The sequence below is a fragment of the Castor canadensis genome, chromosome 9, assembly GCF_047511655.1.
Source record: "Castor canadensis chromosome 9, mCasCan1.hap1v2, whole genome shotgun sequence".
In the NCBI taxonomy this organism is placed as follows: Eukaryota; Metazoa; Chordata; class Mammalia; order Rodentia; family Castoridae; genus Castor; species Castor canadensis.
In genome coordinates this window covers 115,191,202-115,211,386 of record NC_133394.1, presented here as the reverse complement: position 1 = coordinate 115,211,386, position 20,185 = coordinate 115,191,202, and the positions used below count along the sequence as shown (strand labels likewise).

The 20,185-nt window shown below is 41.6% G+C and overlaps 1 protein-coding gene across 3 annotated transcripts; it reads right to left on the bottom strand.

Annotated features, from left to right (window-relative positions):
* Positions 1 to 912: 912 nt before the first annotated feature.
* Ociad2 (OCIA domain containing 2) lies at positions 913 to 16,115 on the bottom strand. 3 transcript variants are annotated; one of them, XM_074042286.1, is made up of 7 exons: positions 15,903 to 16,115; positions 13,230 to 13,346; positions 11,008 to 11,104; positions 8,788 to 8,841; positions 6,050 to 6,097; positions 4,729 to 4,846; positions 913 to 1,249 (listed from the first exon to the last, which is right to left on the bottom strand). In XM_074042286.1, exons 2-7 carry the CDS (start codon positions 13,293 to 13,295, stop codon positions 1,168 to 1,170), a joined length of 465 nt encoding a protein of 154 aa, XP_073898387.1. In that variant the 5' UTR covers positions 13,296 to 13,346; positions 15,903 to 16,115; the 3' UTR covers positions 913 to 1,167. The 3 variants fall into 3 exon arrangements, with proteins under 3 accessions (XP_073898387.1, XP_020014013.1, XP_073898388.1); XM_020158424.2 differs by lacking the exon at positions 15,903 to 16,115 and adding an exon at positions 15,573 to 15,689; XM_074042287.1 differs by lacking the exons at positions 13,230 to 13,346; positions 15,903 to 16,115 and adding an exon at positions 12,732 to 12,756.
* Between the last annotated feature and the right edge of the window lie 4,070 nt (positions 16,116 to 20,185).

Sequence of the window (20,185 nt, the reverse complement as noted above, 5' to 3'; positions counted from 1 at the left end):
TTTTTTTCTTTACCAGTCCTGGGGATCAAACCCAGGGCCTCCCTCATGCAGGCTAGGCAAACACTCAACCACTCAGCTACATTTACCAGACCCTCATGTACTATCTTTTGATGAGGTTTCCCTTTTTACCTCCATGGTACAGGATTTAAGATATATTAAGTAAAACGCAAAAATATGCACACACACCCTCTCTATATAAATGATGACACATACCTAAAGCATTTTCCTGAGAAGACGCAAAGATGTGAGAGAAGTTTTTGTATAGGATTCAGCCAACCTGCCATAAAACAAGGCTCCCGAATAGAAGGATTTTTTTTTTCCATGCAAAAAACTCTGGCTGGAAAATAGGACTCCAATTATTGGAGTTGCATTGGCTGCCTTCGAGTTCTCAAAATTCCAAAGCTTATCATTCCTCTAGTGATTCTTCCAGTAAGCTGTACTCTAGGAGGAGGACTGTAGTTTGGGAAGTTCTGTTTATTCTTTTAGGTCACAAGTTGTCTGTACAAGAACCCGTAATTGAGTGTCCACCATGAGCACGTACCCATTAGGTAGGCAGGTCACCCAAAGATGATGGGTGTTTTTAAAACCCACTAGAATAATGAATCATAAAGTCACCTCCATCAATGAAAGCAGATTTGAATTGTGACCCTTTCAAATGAAATATTTTTCATTAAGTTAAAAATCTTGACCCTTACATTTTAGAAGGCATGTATAATACTTATAAGATACAAACATTTTTATCTTATATTTCTCTATACATATGAAGTTTTCTTTGTGTTAGGACTTCCCAAATTATCACTCATTCCCATTCTCTATCAGAGAGCTTAAAACACACACACACACACACACACACACACACACACACACAAAGAGAGAGAGAGAGAGAGAGCGAGAGAGAGAATGAATGACAGCTTATGAGAGAAGACTCTAAATTATTTAATTCTTGTATGTAGCTATAAGCAAGACAGGGTGCAACATTTCTTTTTTGGCATGTGAGGATTCCTAACATTTTCTTAAAGTGCAGAAGAACATATTATGCTCAATTCAATCAAGAGCCTTCCACAGACAGCATTTCAAAAGAGTGAGAATTACAAGGTTTCTGTTCCACAGGATTCAATGAATACAAATTCAGAGGTTTAAAAATCTTCAAACACCATAGAAGTGAGTTTAGGAAGCTGAAGGCTGTGAACCTTGGTTCTCACTTAATCCACGCCTTATTTTGCATTCCTTGCAGGTAAGCAGGCAGTGCCTAGAAGACAAGCAGAAACAGGTAGTGGTTTGTCTTTGACAATGGAAGCTCCAGTCTTAGCACAATATTATTTAGAGACATTTTCTAGCCTAATTTTTTTGGGAATAATAGTTGTTTCTTGTTTTAAAATTCTTAAAATTTCATCAAAAAAACCCAATAATAATCTTTACATTGAAACAGATGGTTGTATTTGTGCTCAGAGTCTCACAGAGGTTGAACATTTTGACTCTTTTTGAAGTGGAGTAATTTCTACCAATAGCATTTTTAAAATTACAAAATAAGCTAGGTGTGGTGGCATGTTTCTTAGTCCCAGCACTCAGGAGGCTGAGGTGGGAGGATTTCTTGAGTCCAGTATCTCAAAACCAGCCTAAGCAACAGAGTAAGACCCATTCTCCCCTCCTCCCCAAAAGTGTAAAATACATAATGCATTCATCTAGGATTTCACTGTAAGTCTATGGATTTAGGTTTGGTCACACACACACAGACACACGTATACATATGTAAGTCTATGGATTTAGGTTTGGTCACACACATATATACATACACATATGTTTTTAAACTTAAAAACATTGACATAACAGAATTCCTCATTTACAATTTGCCTGGTTTATATCAGTCTCCTTAGGATTTAACAGAATATCAAGGAAAACACACAGCTTTGTTCCAGAATAATATCCACAGCCATGAAATAGATGTTCCCTTGGCCCTTTTCCCAACAGTAAAGTTTTAGCATCTTGTAAATTCAACCCCACAAACATTTGGCTGGCATCTACTACAAAGAAGAGTTTGGAACAGGTCTGTATTTACACAGGACAGTGATGGGGTGTGTTTTGTATGGCCCTGGCTCCAGTAAGAAGTTTTCCTCAGAAGGCAGCAAGACCAGAAGCTATTATTTGCTATTGCAAATCCCTAAAGACAGGAATGATGAGCTGATCCCTCCCCTTCCTTTATCAGTTATTTTACCCATTACATTAAGAATGAAGTGGGGATCCTCAGGGTTGCACAAAATCCTTCAGGAAGTGACCCTTGTCTGCCTAGCTTTCCAGCTTGTCTTCTGCCATTTCCCAAAGTGTATTTACGTTTTTAGCCACAGGATGTACTTATGATTTCCTTTAACAAATCAACTTTCTTCCTCTACAAATTCTATTCCTGGCCTGGAATCCTCTTCATCAGCCGCACTATGACTCCTACTGGTCTTTAAGTTTCAAGTTGAGCACCATCACTTCCTCCAAAAAGTTTTCCCCTAACCCTTTCCTCAACTTCTACTTAGGTGTCCCACTCTTCTTGTCCTCCCCTAGAAAATCAAATGGGTTTGTGAATTATTGCCTCTAAAATGTGCTGGTAATTGTTCTCCACACAGGCCCTCCAAACTGGTTAGCCACGGGGCTACTAATGCAAGCCCAGAGTGTGGCTCCTGTGGCTGAAGGGGGCAAGCAAGATGGAGTCACAGAATGCAAAGTTCGACCCTGTGGAGAACATTCACTTCAACCACTTCCTACAAATGAAGAAATGACAAAGAGAACATGGGAGCCCTACTTGTAGCCCAATATTGTTTTCCTGTATCATGCTGCCTCTCAAGCAGAATCTACTGTGACAAGTGAGGGGTCTTTAGAGAACTGTGTCTCCAACACTAGTCCTGTGGTAGAAACAGCGCTTATTGAGTGTCACGACTAACCATTTCTACTCTTTACAATATCCCATGGAAATGATTTTTTAATTAAACATTTTTATCAGCACATATTAGTTGTGTAGGGGGGTTTCATGGTGACATTTCCATATTATGCTTATAACTTACCTTGGTTAAATTCACCCTGCCCCTCCCATCATTTCCCCTCATTCCCCCTCCAGCCTTGTTAAAACAATTTCAACAGGTTTCATTGTTCTATTTTTACACAAGTATTTAAGGTACATTGACCATACTCACTCTCCTTCACCCTCTCTGTTTACCCTCCCCCTTCCGTTAATACCTAACCCCTAACAAGACCTGTTTTATACTCGGTCCTTCGTTTTTTTAGTGTACCTTCATTGTTCAAAGGGTTTTCACTGTGGTCTTTCACACATGAATATATTTTACTTTAATCACATTAACCCCCTCTATTACTCTCTTTCCCCTCCCCCCTACCCACTATTATTCAACAGCCACAGAAACGATTCTTATTGTCATTTTAAAAAGATGAGAAAACTGAAGATTAGAGAGTTTTAGAAACTTGTGCCAGGCCATATAGCTTAGCAAGTAGTAGAACTAGTTTTCTACCCAAGTACGCTAACAGTACAGTGTGGGGAGCGGATTATAGAAGCCTATGAGAACCTGACATAAGCACAATTGTGCTCAATGATCTACAGGCTGAGTTTGTCACAGCCCCAGCTGCAGAAGAGAGTGAGAGGCAAAATGCAGCACAGCTGCTTTTCCTAAATTGTTTACAATCAGAGAAATAGGAACTGCAGGTTTCTCTTGTTACAATGTCACATCCCTTCCCAAGAACTGTTGCTCCACCTCCTTGTTTAACAGTGGATATAAAAGACTCACTGAAGGAGGATGAGGGGTTTTTTGATGGGGATTGATGGAGGGTTTTTTGATGGGGGATGGACTGATTGGTTGGTGGCTTGTGGGGGAGGGGACTGCCGCAGAGTGATGCTGCTGCTGCTGAGTTATGTTAGAGATTACAGGAAACATGGGATAGTGCAAGTCTGAGCACCAAGACTTTAAGAAAGCTTAAGAGAGAACATGGGACAGTGCAAGTCTGAGGACTGAGACTTCAAAAGGGAACATGGGGTAGTGCAAGTCTGAGCACCAAGACTTTAAGAAAACTAAAGAGAAAACATGGGACAGTGTGAGTCTGAGGAAAGAGACTTTAAATAATAGAAAAGAAGCAAGGTTTTAAAGGATTATGAAGGAGTAAGGCCTTAAAGAATAGAGAAGAAAAGAAGCAATGAGGCTGCTGTGCGTCTTCATCTGAGCGCTAAGCACAGCTGGTCTCAACTTATGCATGTCTGTCTTCTATCGTTTGTCCTTTCTGCATCTCCAGTCGCCCCCAGTTAGGTCAGGAGAACAGGGGAGCTCGAGAAAGCCCTCTACAGTACAGGCCACACTGTTAACTCTACAGTCCTACTGCTTATATCCTCGAGTGAGAATTGCAAAGCATATTACACATGTACTGTCATACTGAAGGCTCTGAGAAGCTCTGCAGTAAAGAAGACTTTAAATTTTGTATAACCTGTGATGATAGAAGTCATGTCTGTTTACTAAGGTTTTCTTTAGAGACTTCCCCAATATAGTAGGTACTCATTAAATATTCAAGTAAAAGAAACAGGAAACCAAGTTAAATAACAAACTATAATTGAAGATGAGTAGCGATAACTAAAAAACTTGAGGGTTAAAGAGTTTTTTAGATGAGTTTAAAAATGTAATTAATATTATAAATAATGATTGGGATTACTCATTTAATTTCTTATAATTACCTTCATTATGGATTACAAACCTGTTATGCTCTGGACCAAAACCAGCCCCACGGAGCTGTTCTTGAAAGGAGTGGAATTTGCTCTGGCATACTCCTATGTATGATACCTTTCCAAGGCCAAACCCCAAGAGACCAGCAACTGTAAAAGCAGGTTAGGAAACATGCATAATTGAAAGATTCACAATTGTCTCCATTAATTATTTTCTAGAACTTTCCTTGTTAACACTAGTTATTTTTATGTTAAAAGTACCACAATAAAACTCTGAGAATGAAGCAGGACTAGGAACTGGAAACTTTGTGATCTCTGCTTTGAACTGATAGCAGAGGGCCAGGAAGGAGCAAGCAAGGGTGGTGAGCCAGAGATGGGCAGCTGGAATGTGATCCAGCTGTGAAACAAATGGCAGAGGCTGTCAGAGGAGGGAAGATGGTGTCTGGGTATAGCCTCTAGGTCACAGATAGAAAAGCCCCTTCATTTCCTTTATGGGCAGGGGGGGTAGTTGGGAACCTTACTCCACCTTGCCCCTAAAAGATATGTAATGAGGAAGGAAGAGGCTCTTGAACCTTTTCTATCTGCTGGGAAGGAGATTTCAGGCTATAAACTGATATCATCCTTTTGGAACATAAAAGGTCCAATCAGAAGGAAATGACACCCCAAGTCTATGGTAAATTTTTATTAGGAAGTCCTGATTTTAAAAGATTAATCATTTTAATGTACATTATAGGTAATACTTTGAACGTATTGGCCAAGCCAGAGAAAAAAATTAAAATAAAAACCCTTATGAATCTATCATTCAAAGGTTCTGCTGTTGATAATTTTGCTATAGTTGGCTCTCCATATCCATGGGTTCCAAATCTGTGGATTTAACCAACAGCAGATTGAAAATATTCCCTAAGTAATACCATAAACAACCATTTACATAGTATTTCCATTGTGTCAAGCATTGTTAATAATCCAGAGATGATTTAAGGCATATGGAAGGACGTGCACAGGATGTGTGCAAGGGCCACACCACTTTATGTAAGAGAATGAAGAGCCTGCAGACTCTGGTATTCTCAAGGGGTCCTGGAACTAATTCCCCATGAAGACTGAGGGACAGCTGTGTATATCGTGCCAGTCCCTGGCAGTCTTTGTTTTAAATAAAGCTATCTAAGGAGAAGTCATACAGTTAGCCTAAATATCAGACAGTGTTGAATGAACTCGGAAATGCAAAGTGGTAGAGAGTGGAGACTGAGTCTTCAGTCAGTACAAACCATTTGGTTAAGCTGGAGGTGCATATGTCCAGTTCCTACAAACAGCTCTTCTGTCAAAATACATCAGCTTTTGTTTACTTCTATGACTTACGTGCAACTTTAGGCAGTGATCCAAATCTCGGATTAGCTGCTAAATAACCTAAGGAGTAATGTTTACAATATTATTTAATTTTCTAACTTATTTAACTTTATAAAGAAAACTTTCAAAATTTATCATACAACATTTCTTTCTTTCTTTTTTTTTTTTGGTGGTGGTATGGGGTTTGAACTCAGGACCTCACACTTGCTAGGCAGGTGTTCTACCACTTGAATCACTCCACCAACAAAGATATGATATTTCTTAAATGTACATATGTTCTTAATAAGTTTTTTTTTCTTTTGGCAGTCCTGGGGTTTATATTCAGGGCCTCACACTTGCTAGGCAGGCACTCTATCACTTGAACCACTCTACCAACCTGATGTTCTTAATCTAAAGAAATGATTGTAGAAGAGTTATGATTCAATTTTTTGGTTGAATTTAATTTTCAAACAGTCATTTTAGGCACATGGTAAATATTAGTTTTTACATGTAGAAAAAGAATATGAAACATGCAATTCAAGACTTATTTAAACTGAATTCAGAGAAATTAGTCATTGTTCTTTCCTCTTTTAAAGTAACTCTATTTAGGAAGTTTCAATTTAGAGATTCACAGTGTACACATCACAGTTTTTAAATAAAGGCATTGTAACCTCCTGAAGGTGTCCCCATCATAATCTTTGGAAACTGTGACAATGTTACACCACGTAAGGGGGAATTAAAGTAGAAAATTGAATTAAGATTACTAATTAGATAACTTTAAAAGAGGAATATGGTTCTTGATGGTCCAGGTGGATTCAACATGATCACAACAATCCTCAAATGTGGAAGAAGGCATTAGAGAGAACCAGAGAAGAGACAGGGGAGGAAAATATGGCTCAATATGGCTGGCTTTGAAGATGCAGGAAGAGGCCACCAGCCAAGGAATGCAGGTGACCTTTAGAAGCTGGAAAGGAAGCCCGAGAACTTCCAGAAGAAATACAATTGGACCATTATTGATATTAACCCAGTCAGACCCATTTTGGACTTCTGGTCTCCGGAATTTCTGGTTTTCTAAAAAAAATGATAAATCTATTTTTTGTTTGTTTGTTGTTTCTCACACGGGATGAAATTCAGGGCCTCCCACTTGCTAGGCAAGAGCTCTGTCACTTGAACCACACTCCAGTCTGAATCTGTGTTGTTGTAAGCCACTGTGTTTGTGGTAATTTGTTACAGTAGAAAACAAATACACAGCCATCAAAAAATATACTTGCACAGATGCAAGAGGTGGTAGATTTTTAGGTAGTTTAGTATTTTTATAAAACATAACTTCATAGATAATCTGGCCATATTTCTTTTCTGTATAAAAATGATATGGCAAAGGTTTGTTACTGATTGATGAGTGTTTCTACAAAAAGACTCTTCAGTTACCTCTAAGTTATAAAAATGAAATCATAGGGGCAGGGGAGGAGGGAGAACAGTGGAGGGGGTAAATCTAAGATATTTTATAAACACATATGTACTCCCCCATACAACTATTATGTGCTAATAAAAATGCAATCATATTTAATATATGACCTTTATGTACAAGAATAACGTTGATTAAAGTGGAATTCTCCAAAATACATAACACATGATCTTTGAGACAAAAAAAAAGAAAAAGAAAAAAGAAAAAAAGAACTAGGGCATTTCCCCTCATGTTTACTGAGTATAAGCACTCCTTTAAAAAATATCCTGGTAATTAGCAGCGTTCAGTAAAATGGGCTTAAACAGAGTCAGATGCCTTGTTACCTGGGCAACAAAGAATGTTTATGGGCTCTCTGGCAGGTGTAGACAAGGAGCGAGATGGGAATGAGGAAGGAGGAATAGAGAGGAAAACTCAGAGGCAAGAGGTCTATGAGAGGAGATGCAAAGTGGCCGCCATTCTGTGTGGGTAAGACAGAGTGCCCTTCCTCAGGCAATGAAGTGTTTTGCCAGGACAAATGGCTTCGTGGACAGGGCTTGAAATGAGTTTCAGCTCCACTCACCTCCTCCACGGAGCACTAAAAATCCGTCTAGCTATGGACAGAGACCCTGGAAGACATCTTGGTATAGAGAAAGGTACTGTATTAGTTTCCTATGGTTGCTATAACAAATTACCACAAACTCAGAGGCTTAAAACAGCACAAATTTATTATCTTATAGTTCTTTGAAGTCAGAAGTCCAAAATCAGTTTCACTGAGCTATAATCAAGGTGGTAGCCATATCTCTTCAAAGGCCACTTTCCTTCCTGGAGAACAGGGTCTCTGGTCTTTCCAGATCCTAAAGGCCCCCACATTCCTTAGCTTGCAGCCCCTTCCTGAGTCTTCAAAGCCAGTCATGTTGAATTGATTCCTCATACTGCCATCTTTCCAGTTCTGCTTCTGCTCTCCCTTGTCATTTTTAAAGACCCATTTGATTACATTGAGTGTCCCCCTGGGTCATTCAGTATAATCTGCTTATTTTAAGATCAACTGGTAAATACTCTTAACCCCACCGGCAACTTTAATTTCCTTTTGCCAGGTAATCTAATACATTCTCATTCTGGGGATCAGAGCATCTTCTAGGGAGATGAGATGGGAACTTAGGCTGAAAATAGGCAAAACCCTGCATTAAAACAAAACAAAAAAATTCCTTTGCCCAAAACCAAAAAGTACACCCCAAGCTAATACTGCATATCACCAAAAAGCTACCAGGAGAGTCACAGAAAACTGGGCTCTCTGAAGTCAAACAATTTGACAAACACTGACCCTTACCTTGGTGGACGAGTCCCTGGGTAACAAGCATGCTTACAAGAGAAAAAGGCAGAGCTGTAAAACAAAAACACCCTTCAATACTGGTACCATGAAGTGTGGCCCCTCACCTAGAAGTCAGGGAGAATTACTCTGAGATTTTCCTCTTGCGTTCCTTGGCAGTGAGTCTTAATGATTGTTATTTTACTTATTTGATAAAAGCTTATTAAATATTGCATGGAGAATTTTCTTGGGATCTGACTCAGTCATTCAAGGACAGCACTAATCTGACTCCATCCCTGACATCCATGTTACTGAAGGCAGTAAGTGTACACTGTTCTAACTACTATCTGACATGGGCATCTTAGAGTGTATGGACACTTAACTATTGAACTTGGGAGTTGCTGTTTAAGTTTTTTTCTTTTTTTTTGCTATACTAGGGATTGAACCCAAGGCCTCATGTTTGCTAAGCAAATACTTCACCACTTGGGCTGTGTTCCTAGTCTAGGGAGTTGCCTTTAGATATATCATTTGATAATTCTTTTCTTTTCTTTCTTTTCTTCCGTCCCTCTTTCCCTCTCTCCCTCCCTTCATGTTTTTTTTTGGACAAGCCTTGCTACATAGCTCAGGCTGGCTTTGAACTCAGGATCTGCCTGCCTCAGCCTCCCGAGTGTTAGGATTACAGGCATATACCATGTCCAGCTAGTTTTATATTTTTAATCCCACATCATTGTTAAAAGCAGTACAATGAATTCCCACCGGGCTTCATCTAGAACCAATAACTGTGAAAAATTTATTTTATCTCTATATTTCTATATTTTTCTTTCTTTTTTTTTCTCCCTGCCATTGAAATTTGCAAACATCATGGCTTTCCATCCTTGACTATTTCAGTGAATATCTTCTAAGCATAAGAACATTCCCTTGTAGTCATAATACCATTAGCATAATCAAGAAATTTATATTTCTTGAGTAGTCTTACACAACAAAAGATATTGACTGATATAAATCATAAATTTAAATCTCTCCAACTGGCACAATAATGTCCTACATAGTTGCATGTTGTTTCTTTTCCAGTGCATAAAATCCAGGGTCATGTTTATATCTTCTTTAATCTAGGACAGTTCCCTATGGTTTTTGTTTTGTTTTGTTATGCTTTGAGTATTGTCTTTATGATATTTTGTCCCACAATTTAGATTTTTGGCTGAAGGTTACATGAAGACCATATCCATGTTTAAACATGTGCAGTGAGTGTTTAGCTATGTTTTTTAACACAGGCAATTTAGAGTGGCAAAAGCAGTTTCTAGGTCTGTCAAAATGTGTCAAATGATTTCTTCTAAAGGCAAAGAATAATAATAAACATCTAGCTCTTCCTAGCAACCAAGACAAATCAAATAGCAACCAATTTTTCCACTCACAGCTAGTGACCAGATGGTAAGCAAATGGGCCATATTTAATGTAGGGCTCAATTAAAGTATTTGCTCATAGGTTGTCAGAAAAGATGAATTTCTACAGGCACAATCAGTAATCATGACAAGGTGCAATGAATATCAACTTCTAGAGAGGGCCACTTCCAAAATTATTGATTATGAATTTGAATGGCTTATGATATCAAGATGAGTATTGCAAAGTCTAAATTATCTCTATGTTGGCAATGATACATAATATTGGGGCTGTATCTATAGGATCTATGACATCATCTTCAAATGACAAATCATGAAGGAACTTTAATGCACAGCCTGAATCCACATCCTGTCTTATGTCAGGCAGACCCAGAGCGGGGAAGCAATCAATAGAAAAGGCTTTTCAGGGACAATGTAAGAGAACTATTAATGGAACACTGCCATTTTTCATTCGGCCAGCAAATGTTTATGAGGTATTTCTATGTGTGAGTTGTATGAAGCTCTGGGATAAAGTCTCAGATGAACTTGAGATTATTTTTGAGTTCTGAGAAGTTTATACTCTGGCAGATTTATGCAGGTCTACTCTTTGGTAGTCAATAAATTCTATGTAATATTCTTGGTACCTGTTGATGCTCACATGTAGAGTATGTGTATCATTTTTTGCTACATGAGTTAAGTGCTCCATAATCATATCTCAATATGGATTTAAACTCTAAATATCCTTTAGGGATTTATGCAAAAATCCCTGCTCAAAGTTAAATCATCACCACAATCCAAATAGGATAAGGAGGCAGTTTATTGTAGCAAATATAGTGTGAATTACGATCAAGAAGGGTACAATTACCTCTCTTCCAGAAACTTTCTTCTTGACATTCTCGGATAATCTTGGAAATCTCTCCTTTGTGGATGTGCAGTTTAGATTTTGGGCAAAACAACAGGCTCTGTAGGGAAAATTGTATGGTGAATTAATCAAGATCAAGCTGGGTATGTCTTATCTCAACACTCAAGAGGCTAAGAGGGTCTTGAGTACAAGTTTGGCTAGGGCTACAGGGTGAGACTCTATCTCAAAACAAAATAAAACAAAGCAAGTAAACAAAAAATAACAAAAAAAAAACCCACTGAGAGCATTAGAAAAGCATCTTCTTTGTTTTGTCTGGAAGAGGAGGCACAGTCTCACTCTTGTCACTCAGCAGGTGTCTGTGCCCTCTGCCTACACAGAGCAGTGACCACTTTCCACATGCTTTCGAGTTGGCCATGCCAGATGGATTTAGGCAAGAAAAGAATCTTAGCTGGAGATTCTGGTTCACTAACCAGAGTGCATGGAGCCGCTATGTCGTCAGGCTGAATTACTGACGAGGCCACCTGCTCTTGCTCACTTCCCACCCCATCTACGGGGCTGTCTGTACCTACAACATTGCCCACTTCCTTCACCTATCCAGTCTTAAGACTCAGCTCCGTGTTCCTCCTCCGTAAAGAAAGATTTGCTGATTTCGCCCCTGTTGTTTTTTAGACTCTTTGTATGTAGTAGGTATTAATGTGATTAATATTCATTTCCTGAGTACTTTCTCATGGGCACTGTGTTTAGCACTTGATAGGCATGGTGTTATATTAGCATGGTAGAGGAGCCCTGTGACATATCTGCTTTCAGAGCTCTACAGGCAATGCAAGCTGGTAACCTCCCTTCTATTTTTCTACAACTCCACACAGCACAGAACAAGGATGCAGTGGTCAATATGAGTCACTACAATCAGTCACCATGGTAATGCACAGCAATGGGAGAAGCAATGTTGTCGCTCTCTCTTTACCACCCCTCCATATGTCCAGGGTAAATACAGATGGTCTCCAACTTGACTCTAAGATGGCGTGAAAGTGCTATGTGTTCAGTAAAAACCATACTTTAAAACTTTGAAGTTTTGCTCATGTTCTGGACTAGAACATGGAGTACAATATTTTCTTGTGATGCTGGACAGCAGGGCTGAGCCACAGCTCCTAGTCAGCTACGTGATCACAAGGGTCCACAGCCAACACTCTAGAGTGGACTGCTTTGTTCAGCTAGAGTTCAGTAGGTTATATGCATTAAATACATTTTTGACTAATGATATTTTCAACTTACAATGCATTTATTGGAATATTGTCCCATTGTAAATCAAGGAATATTTGGAATATCTGTATTTTTTCTTGCTCTGGCTATGGCCACAGGAGAAATAAAGAAAATCTCCAAACACACACACACACACACACACACACACACACACACACACAACTTACATACCCAATGATCACAACTGCTGTGAGTCTTACAGTTAAGATTAGGAGTTCCTGCAGTCTCCTTTTAGGAGCTCTGGGGATCCTTTTTTGTACAGTAATAAATGTTTTATGGGTCTTCATCTCCATTTCACAGAGGCAGCTCAGTGTTCCAATTCTTCTTGTGACCTGTTATCATTTGTCTGTTTGCATCTCCTACACTTTGCTCCTTAAACATCTCCTACACTTTGCTCCTTAAACATCTCCTCCATAAGCAAGTTTTAGCTTGAAAAGCTGACTCCAGAGAACATGAACTCCACTTACCCATCAAATACTCCCTCTTTTTCATTTATGTGTTCCTGAAACACATGATAGCCATCCCTGACAAGGTGAAAAAAAATGGGCCCATGTTAATATTTGGTTCCCCTTCTGACGGCTAATTAGTAATTAAGGATTCTGCTCTACTAAAAGCAACATCTGACAGCAGCATATGCTCAGTAACAAAAAAATGTAAAAATAAGCAAAATGTATTCATTCTCCACTGTTAGAGACAGTGTAGTTTTGTTCTGCTACAGAAAACCTCTTCCCTAGCCAACAGCCTCCATCAGAGTTACTTAAGTTGGATTCTAATCAGTAAAGAATAAAGAAAGGAGTTTGTAAACACAAAATTTCAAGGCAACCAAAAAACATCTCTTGCTTCCTCATCCCATTACCTGCCCCGTGTTCAACAAAGTGCCAGACTGGAAAAAAAGTAAGGTACTGGGTATAGTGAAAGTCCTGTGTGATTCCTCTTCAGATGGCAGACTCAAATCAAAAATATACCTGCTTGCCTAGAGGTGGCAAATGGGGAGGTTTCTCTTGGTTTCCATGAGTGGATACTGAAGCCATGATGACTCTGTCCTTGTCTCTCTTCTTGTTGAGAACTCCTTAATCCGATGTCTGGGGAAAGTAGAAGAGAATTGCTGTGCCATGTGTGAGTGTTTATATATCAAGCTCAAATCACTTATTTGGAAAACTTACCAATATTTTGTCATTAGTATTAATCGGCAGCCATCTAAAAACTCAATTTGGACTTGCCACTATCTAAACTCAATTTCTAACTCTCTAACTCTCTTGCTCGCTAACTCACTAATGATCACAAATCAGAAACATCACACTGTGCGTGTGTTTGTTGGAACTGGCTTTTGAACTCAGGGCCTTATGTTTGCTAGGCAGGTTTTCTATCACTTGAGCTATGCCCTCAGTTCTTTGTGTGTGTTTTATTGAGTATAAATTGTGGTTTGAAAACAGGTCTCAATTCATTACAAAGTCATTAACTATACAAATATTTACCAGTGACTATTCTGTGGCAAGTCTGAGGATACAGTCACCACCGAAGGAGCTCACAGTCTAAAGGGTAGGCAAATATGTTGTCAGTTATACGATATGAAAAGGGCTGTCTCTGGAGTCAAGTACAGGTTGTTAGGAAAGTGAGGAAGGAAGCTCTATTTTGTATGCTAGGTTTGAAGCCACTAAGGAGGCCAAGACTCCAGAGCTTTCAGAAGCTGTGTAGAGGGTGGGCGGAAGACCAGTTTGGACAGTAAACCAATAATCTATATAAGGAGCTGAAGACACCTGGACCAAGACCCTGGTGGGAAGGGTGGGGATGATAAATTTGGGTTTGGAAATGTTGGATTTGGGTGTCTATGGGGGCAAACTCTGGAATTAGCCAATAGGGACTAGAATTGTAGAGGATTTGGATCTGAAGTCCCAGATTAGAGATGGGTTGAAGAGATGAATTTGGGAGCTGCTGTCATAGAGATGAGAGTTAAAGAAAGAAACCTGAATAAATTCCTCTACAAAGGGTACTAGAGACTGTGAACATTGAGCCCAAGGGAATACCAACAAGAGAAAAAACAAAACCAAACCACTAATGACTTCAAAGGGAAGTCATTTCAGAGGGCAGAGAATTACAGGACAGAATGGGTCAACAGAAATCACATCGCTCAGGATTGCATCCTGGATTTGGCTGACAGACAAGCTCCAAGTGAACCATGAACTCCCCTCCCCCATAGTGTCCACGGGATGCAGCAGCCCTGCGTGCCAGGACTACTTTCCCCCAAAAGAAACACTGATGCACTATTCTGTTTCCGGCTTTAATTACTAAACCGCAAGGCTCCACTTGCACCAAATTTCATCTCACGTGTCTAGTGTTACTGGAGAGACAGCACAATGTCCTGAATTCAGAAAGACTCGAGCTCTAATTCTGCCTCAATGGCCCTGTGCCTCGGGAGAAGTGACAGTAATGAGTCTGTGCCTCAGCCTCTCACCTATTAAGTGGGTGTAACTGAGCTGTCTTGAGGGGCTTGTTGCAAAGAGGAAGGATGAGGAAGAGGGGTGAGGCCTTAGGACCTAACGCATGGTGGGCTGGCGTATGAGCAGTTAAGGGGTAACTGTCACAGTGGCCTGAGCACCTTATTTCCTGAAGACCCCAGGGAACCTTTGTTGACCTATGGCCAAATTAGATGACTTCTAGTCAGGCATCAGGCCCTTGCCAGAATCACAGGTTAGGTCCCCTTGCACGCAGTTATTCCCCACCCCATTCCGCTACCCACTCTGTCCACATTTAAGCCATCTGGTCGTTCTTCCTTCGGGTGCAGCTCCACACTCACTGCCTGGTCAGGTCCGCTCAGGGAGGGGGACAGGAACGCTGACAGGTGGGCAGCAGGAGTGTGTGTGTGTCGGGGGGCGGGGGGAGACGTAGTGGGATGGACAAAGGGATTGAGGTCACCGCGCTTTCCAATGGAGGATCAGCTTGAGCCAGGAGAGGCCTGTGTAACCCCAAGTCCCCAGCCCGCAGGCGTCGGTGGCGGAGGGGTCCCCGCACCCGCGGGGAGCACTTAGAAAGCGGCCTCGGCTGAGCCATGCAGCCTGCCGAGGGCCACCCGCCCGTGCCCGCGTCCCTGGGGACCCCGGAGCAAAGGCCAGCAGAGCAGGCCACCCGCTCCTCGCCACCTCCCTTGCTGTCACCTCCCCCTGCGGGGTCGGGGTCGCCTCCGAGGCCGCGTCCGAGGCGGCATCCGCCGGCCGAGCTCGCGTCCCTGGGGGCTGCTGCCACCGCCCGGGCTCTGCCGCATCCCCCGCGCCAGAGCCCGACATCTCTGTCCCCGGGTCCCCGACCCTCACCTTCCTCGCGAGCTTCCTCTCCTTCCCTCTTTCCTCCTTCTTCCCACTCTGGCTCCGCCCCTCGCTTCCCTGCAGATCACTTACTTGCTCAAGTCACAGCGACGAGTGCACCCGCCCTCTTTGTTGGTGACAACAGAGATCCAGCTTTGGCTAGGACCGCCCCACGCCCCCAGCCTCGCCTGACACTTGGTGGATGTCACCTACTCAGGGTCTTTCAGATGCATCCCTCCTCCCAACACAAGCAGTCACAACCGTTATTCCGGTCTCTTCCCGGACCAGGCCCACCTCTCTGCAGTCCCCTTTAGGGCCCTGGAGGGTGGACACTCTTACCTTTTCCTCACAGGCTAGGCACCGGTTTGTGCAAGGCCACTCGGGAGTTTGGAGTCAAACGCAGGCCTGCCTGGCTCCTAGCCTTCCTTTTGTGTGACTTTGTCCCTCCCACTTCCTGCCACTTCAACCTCTGACCAGTAAGAAATAGCACCTAACCTGGGGTGTGGGAACCTTTCTGCCTGTGTCATCTGGTCCCGACTGTGGCCAGACTTTTCCCTGGGCTCAGCTGACCTGTGCTAAACTGGGGAGAGATTATGAACTACAATCCAGGGCCCTCCTCATTTCTTACTCTTTCCTGCTTAATTGTCCCCATTGACCTCAGCCCTCCCCAGAGCTCCTCCTTTTCTCCCCTCCACTCCACCCTGGGCTCCTTTCTGTCCTTGTGTTCACTCAGCTCTTTCCACTGAGCCTGGCATGGAACCTTCCCCCTGCATGGAACTTCTCCCTGTGGGGCCTGTCCAGGCCTTTTCTGATCATGCTTCTAGACTTTTCCTCAGGAAAACCTTCCTTCCTGGGGGGAAACAGGCTTCCTTTCTTCTCTTTCATAGCACAGAATGCTATGGTTTTTTTTTTCATAGGACTTTTCACAAATTGTTATTTTATAGTTATTAATGTGTATGTGTTAGGGGAGCCTAAACAAACCCTCTAGCTTCACTTGCTTTTAGTGGAGTTAAAAAAAAAAATCACTAATTTTGGAGGCCACACAGCTGAGGACTCTGTACCTTAACCTTGGGATCAGACTTCTGCTCAACTCCACCTGTGGACATGTTAATTATTTACGGATGTTTGTCTGAAATTGGCCATACATTTATTACTCCTGGATTTACCTAATCTGTTTCCCTCTTTAAGGCTGAAGATACTAAGTCAAGAGGATTTACGATATTTTTTAAGATTTACAAAGGTGTCATGGTCAAAATTACCAGCCACCAAGTTTCACAACATACTATTTCAGACCACTGGAGAGGTGCCTAGAAGTCTGCAGTCAACAATCCTTTCCTAACGTAAGGCTTTCTTCTTCCCTGTACTTAGGGACCAAGGAGCTTGAAACCTAGGTTGAATTAAGATGGTCTTTGTTGGCAGAAGCCTTTCATCTTCTTGGTGTGCTGGTTTTTCAAATAAATCAATCTTTTCCTTTGCATCATTGGCCTGTCAAGTGGCAAGTAGACAGACTTAGTTGGTAATGGGTGTGTAAACTGCCCCCCTGCAGTATACCCCTCATGAACTGGTAGAACAAGATAGAGACTTTTGTTCAGATATAGGAAGATATTTGTAGAATAAACAAATTAATAAACGAGCCTAGGTTAAAAGACTGTTAAGACACTGTTTTGGAGGATTTGTGTTCCCCAGTAGACTGTGTCCCTGCTTGAAACTCAGTGGCTTTTCTCCTTTTGGGAGTGTTTTATTTTCTTTCTACTCCTTTTTACTCTCAAATAAAAGGGAATATAGTTTGGCTAATTTTATATTGTGTTACCAGAAGTCAGAAATAAGAGCCTCTGCCATTCTGTGGTCTGAAGGGGTCAGCTGTCTAATTGGCTGTGTGATGTAAAAGCACTGCCAATCATGACACTGAAGCCGAACCTCCTGCAGGTAACCTGTGTGGCATTTGGTTGTCAACATGTCACTGCAGCAGGGCCCATACCTCACTCCCATCTCTACTTTGTATTTCAGAACATTCCACTAAATTCCCTTAAATAGCTAGAAGTTAGCCTATGTAGTTTGCAGGGGTTTTGACTTCTTCTGCTAGTATCTGTTGGACAAATCTGATGTGTCCCCAAATTGTTGCAGGCACATCCAGAAGGAGATAAAGAGGAAAGGCAAGGGCCCTTCCCACAAAGGATTTACCATCTGTAAATGAAATGAAATAACAACATAACAGAGACTTGGCCCTACAAGTCTGTACCACCAAGCATAGCCTTTGTTAGTCTTTGATTCAGCATCCCTTAGGCCTCAGGGTCATGACTGAAATGTTGATTGTTACTGGCTGATGCTATAAAAACGTGGCTAGCGCAGATAATGCCACACTGCTCTAGGCAGTGTCCAGCTTTCTGTAACCCTATCTTGTCCTCAGGCAACATCTAAATTCATTAGCAGGGCCTTTTCAACAAGTTTGTCCTGGGATCCCCCAAAAGCCCTATGGAACGACTGGAGTTCTCTCATGCTATAACTCAGTGCAAATCAAACTTCTGCTCCTCTACTCTTCTCTCACTTTCTTAAGTATTATAATTTTAAGGCACTTGTATTTTTCATACAATTTTAAATACTAACAAACATTTCATATGTCAGTATCTTACTGTTTATTTTCGGCGACAATATTTGTCTGTTTCAGTCTATATTTTCATTTACTGCCAATTAGTGCAAGAGAATAAAGAGTATTGCCTTTCAAAAAAAAAAAAAAAAACAAAACTTGGCCCTGTGGTCACCTTCTCTTGTTAGACCTGCCAGACTCAAGTTTTGTGTTCCACCTTCTGTGATCCCATGGCAATCTGAAGTGGATGCCTGTTACACTCTGTGTTTGTGTAAAATGTAGCATCTACAACATATATTAAACATATAGTGAACACTATGTATCAAGCACTCTTATTATTCTGTTTTCTGTTGCTATGACAAAATAACCGAGGCTGAGTACAAAGAAAAGAGGTTTATTTAGCTCACAGTTTTGAAGACTGAATGTCTAACATTGGGCAGCCCCATTGGGTCAGCCTCTGGGAAGGGCATCATGATGGGAAGACAGGAAGTCAGAGAGGAATTTAAGAGTCAGGTTTGCTCTTTTATAACAACTCACTTTTTTAGGAACTAATGGGTCCCATGAGAACTACCTTAATCCCTTCTAAGAGCAATACCACCTCCCAAAATCGTCACACAGGGGACCAAACTTCTAACACATAAACCCTTGGTGGGCACTCCAATCATTCAAATCTTTTAAATTTTTTTATTAAGATGAATTCATTATACAGGGGGGATTCATAGTGACAATTCCGATTAGACTTATATGTACATTATTTACATTACCCCCATAGTCTCTCCCCCTCAATCCCTCATCATCTTTTTCTGCATCCCCTACAGTCCTAAGACAGGTCATAGTAACTGAACCAGTCACACAGCCAGGAAATGACAGAAGTAGGATTTGAACCCATGCCTCAGAGCCATGAGCAGCAGTGCTCTGCTGTCCCTCATCTGTCACCAAACTATTGCAGTCACTGATGCCATGCCTTGTCACTCCTTCCATGTGAGAACAGGCAAGGACTGATTTATTTCAGCAACTGGTATATTGCATGAACACATGACTGATAATGATGAATGAATTTAATGAGGCACGCAACAAAAAATGAAAAGTACATGCTCTTTTATTCCAAGAGGCTTACAGACTTGTTCTTTATTTCCTTTTTTCTTTGTCCCTTCCCCCTTGCTTCCTCCCTCCTACCCCCCTTTCTTCCTTCCTTCCTTTCTTAACATGCTGGTTGTATGGTATTTTAAACAACACTGGAAATACATACTACTTTTTCAACACTACAGATAAGAAAAATGGGGCTCAGAAAAGATAATTGATATGGCAAAGGTCATACCTGGGAGGTGGCAGTGCCAAGAATTCAGATCGCAATGGCCTGGCTCCAGAGCTCATGCTTTTAATCTCTATGATATGTTATCTGTCCAGCAGCCTTGTTGGGCAGAGGAGACACATAGACTAATATATAGCAAGAGACAGGCATAGACGCCTGGGCAGCAAGGAAGGGAAAGGGATCCAGCCCAACAGTGTGGGAGAGGAGGGGGACAGTGCTGTGCACTGTGGTTTGTGGAATAATAGGCCCTAGTGTGGGGCTGGATTAAAACAAAATGCAAGCCAGGTGCCAGCAGCTCAAGCCTTTAATCCTAGTTAACTTGGCAGGCTGAGATCGGGAGGATCAAGGTTCAAGGCCAGCCCCAGGGAAATAGTTCATGAGACCCAATGTCCAAAACAACCAGAGTAAAAATGACTGGAGGTGTGGCTCAAGTGGTAGAGCACCTGCTTTGTAATCATGAATCCCTGAGTTCAAACCCTAGTCCCACGAAAACAAAAACAAAATGCAGGTGGGGATCTCCTAGGGTTCACCCACAACCGTCCCTTCCATGCTCTGTAAAAGAGTTCTGGCTGGTTTCCTGCGAGGTTTGGATTCAGTGTGTTGGGGTGAATCTTGGCTATCCAGAGTGGCAAGAGCAGCCTTCATTCTGCCATCCTTTCTCTTGCCCCAAGCCCCCATTTGCCATCTGCCTTGCTCTGCAAATGGCTCTGTGAATAACAGGATCTT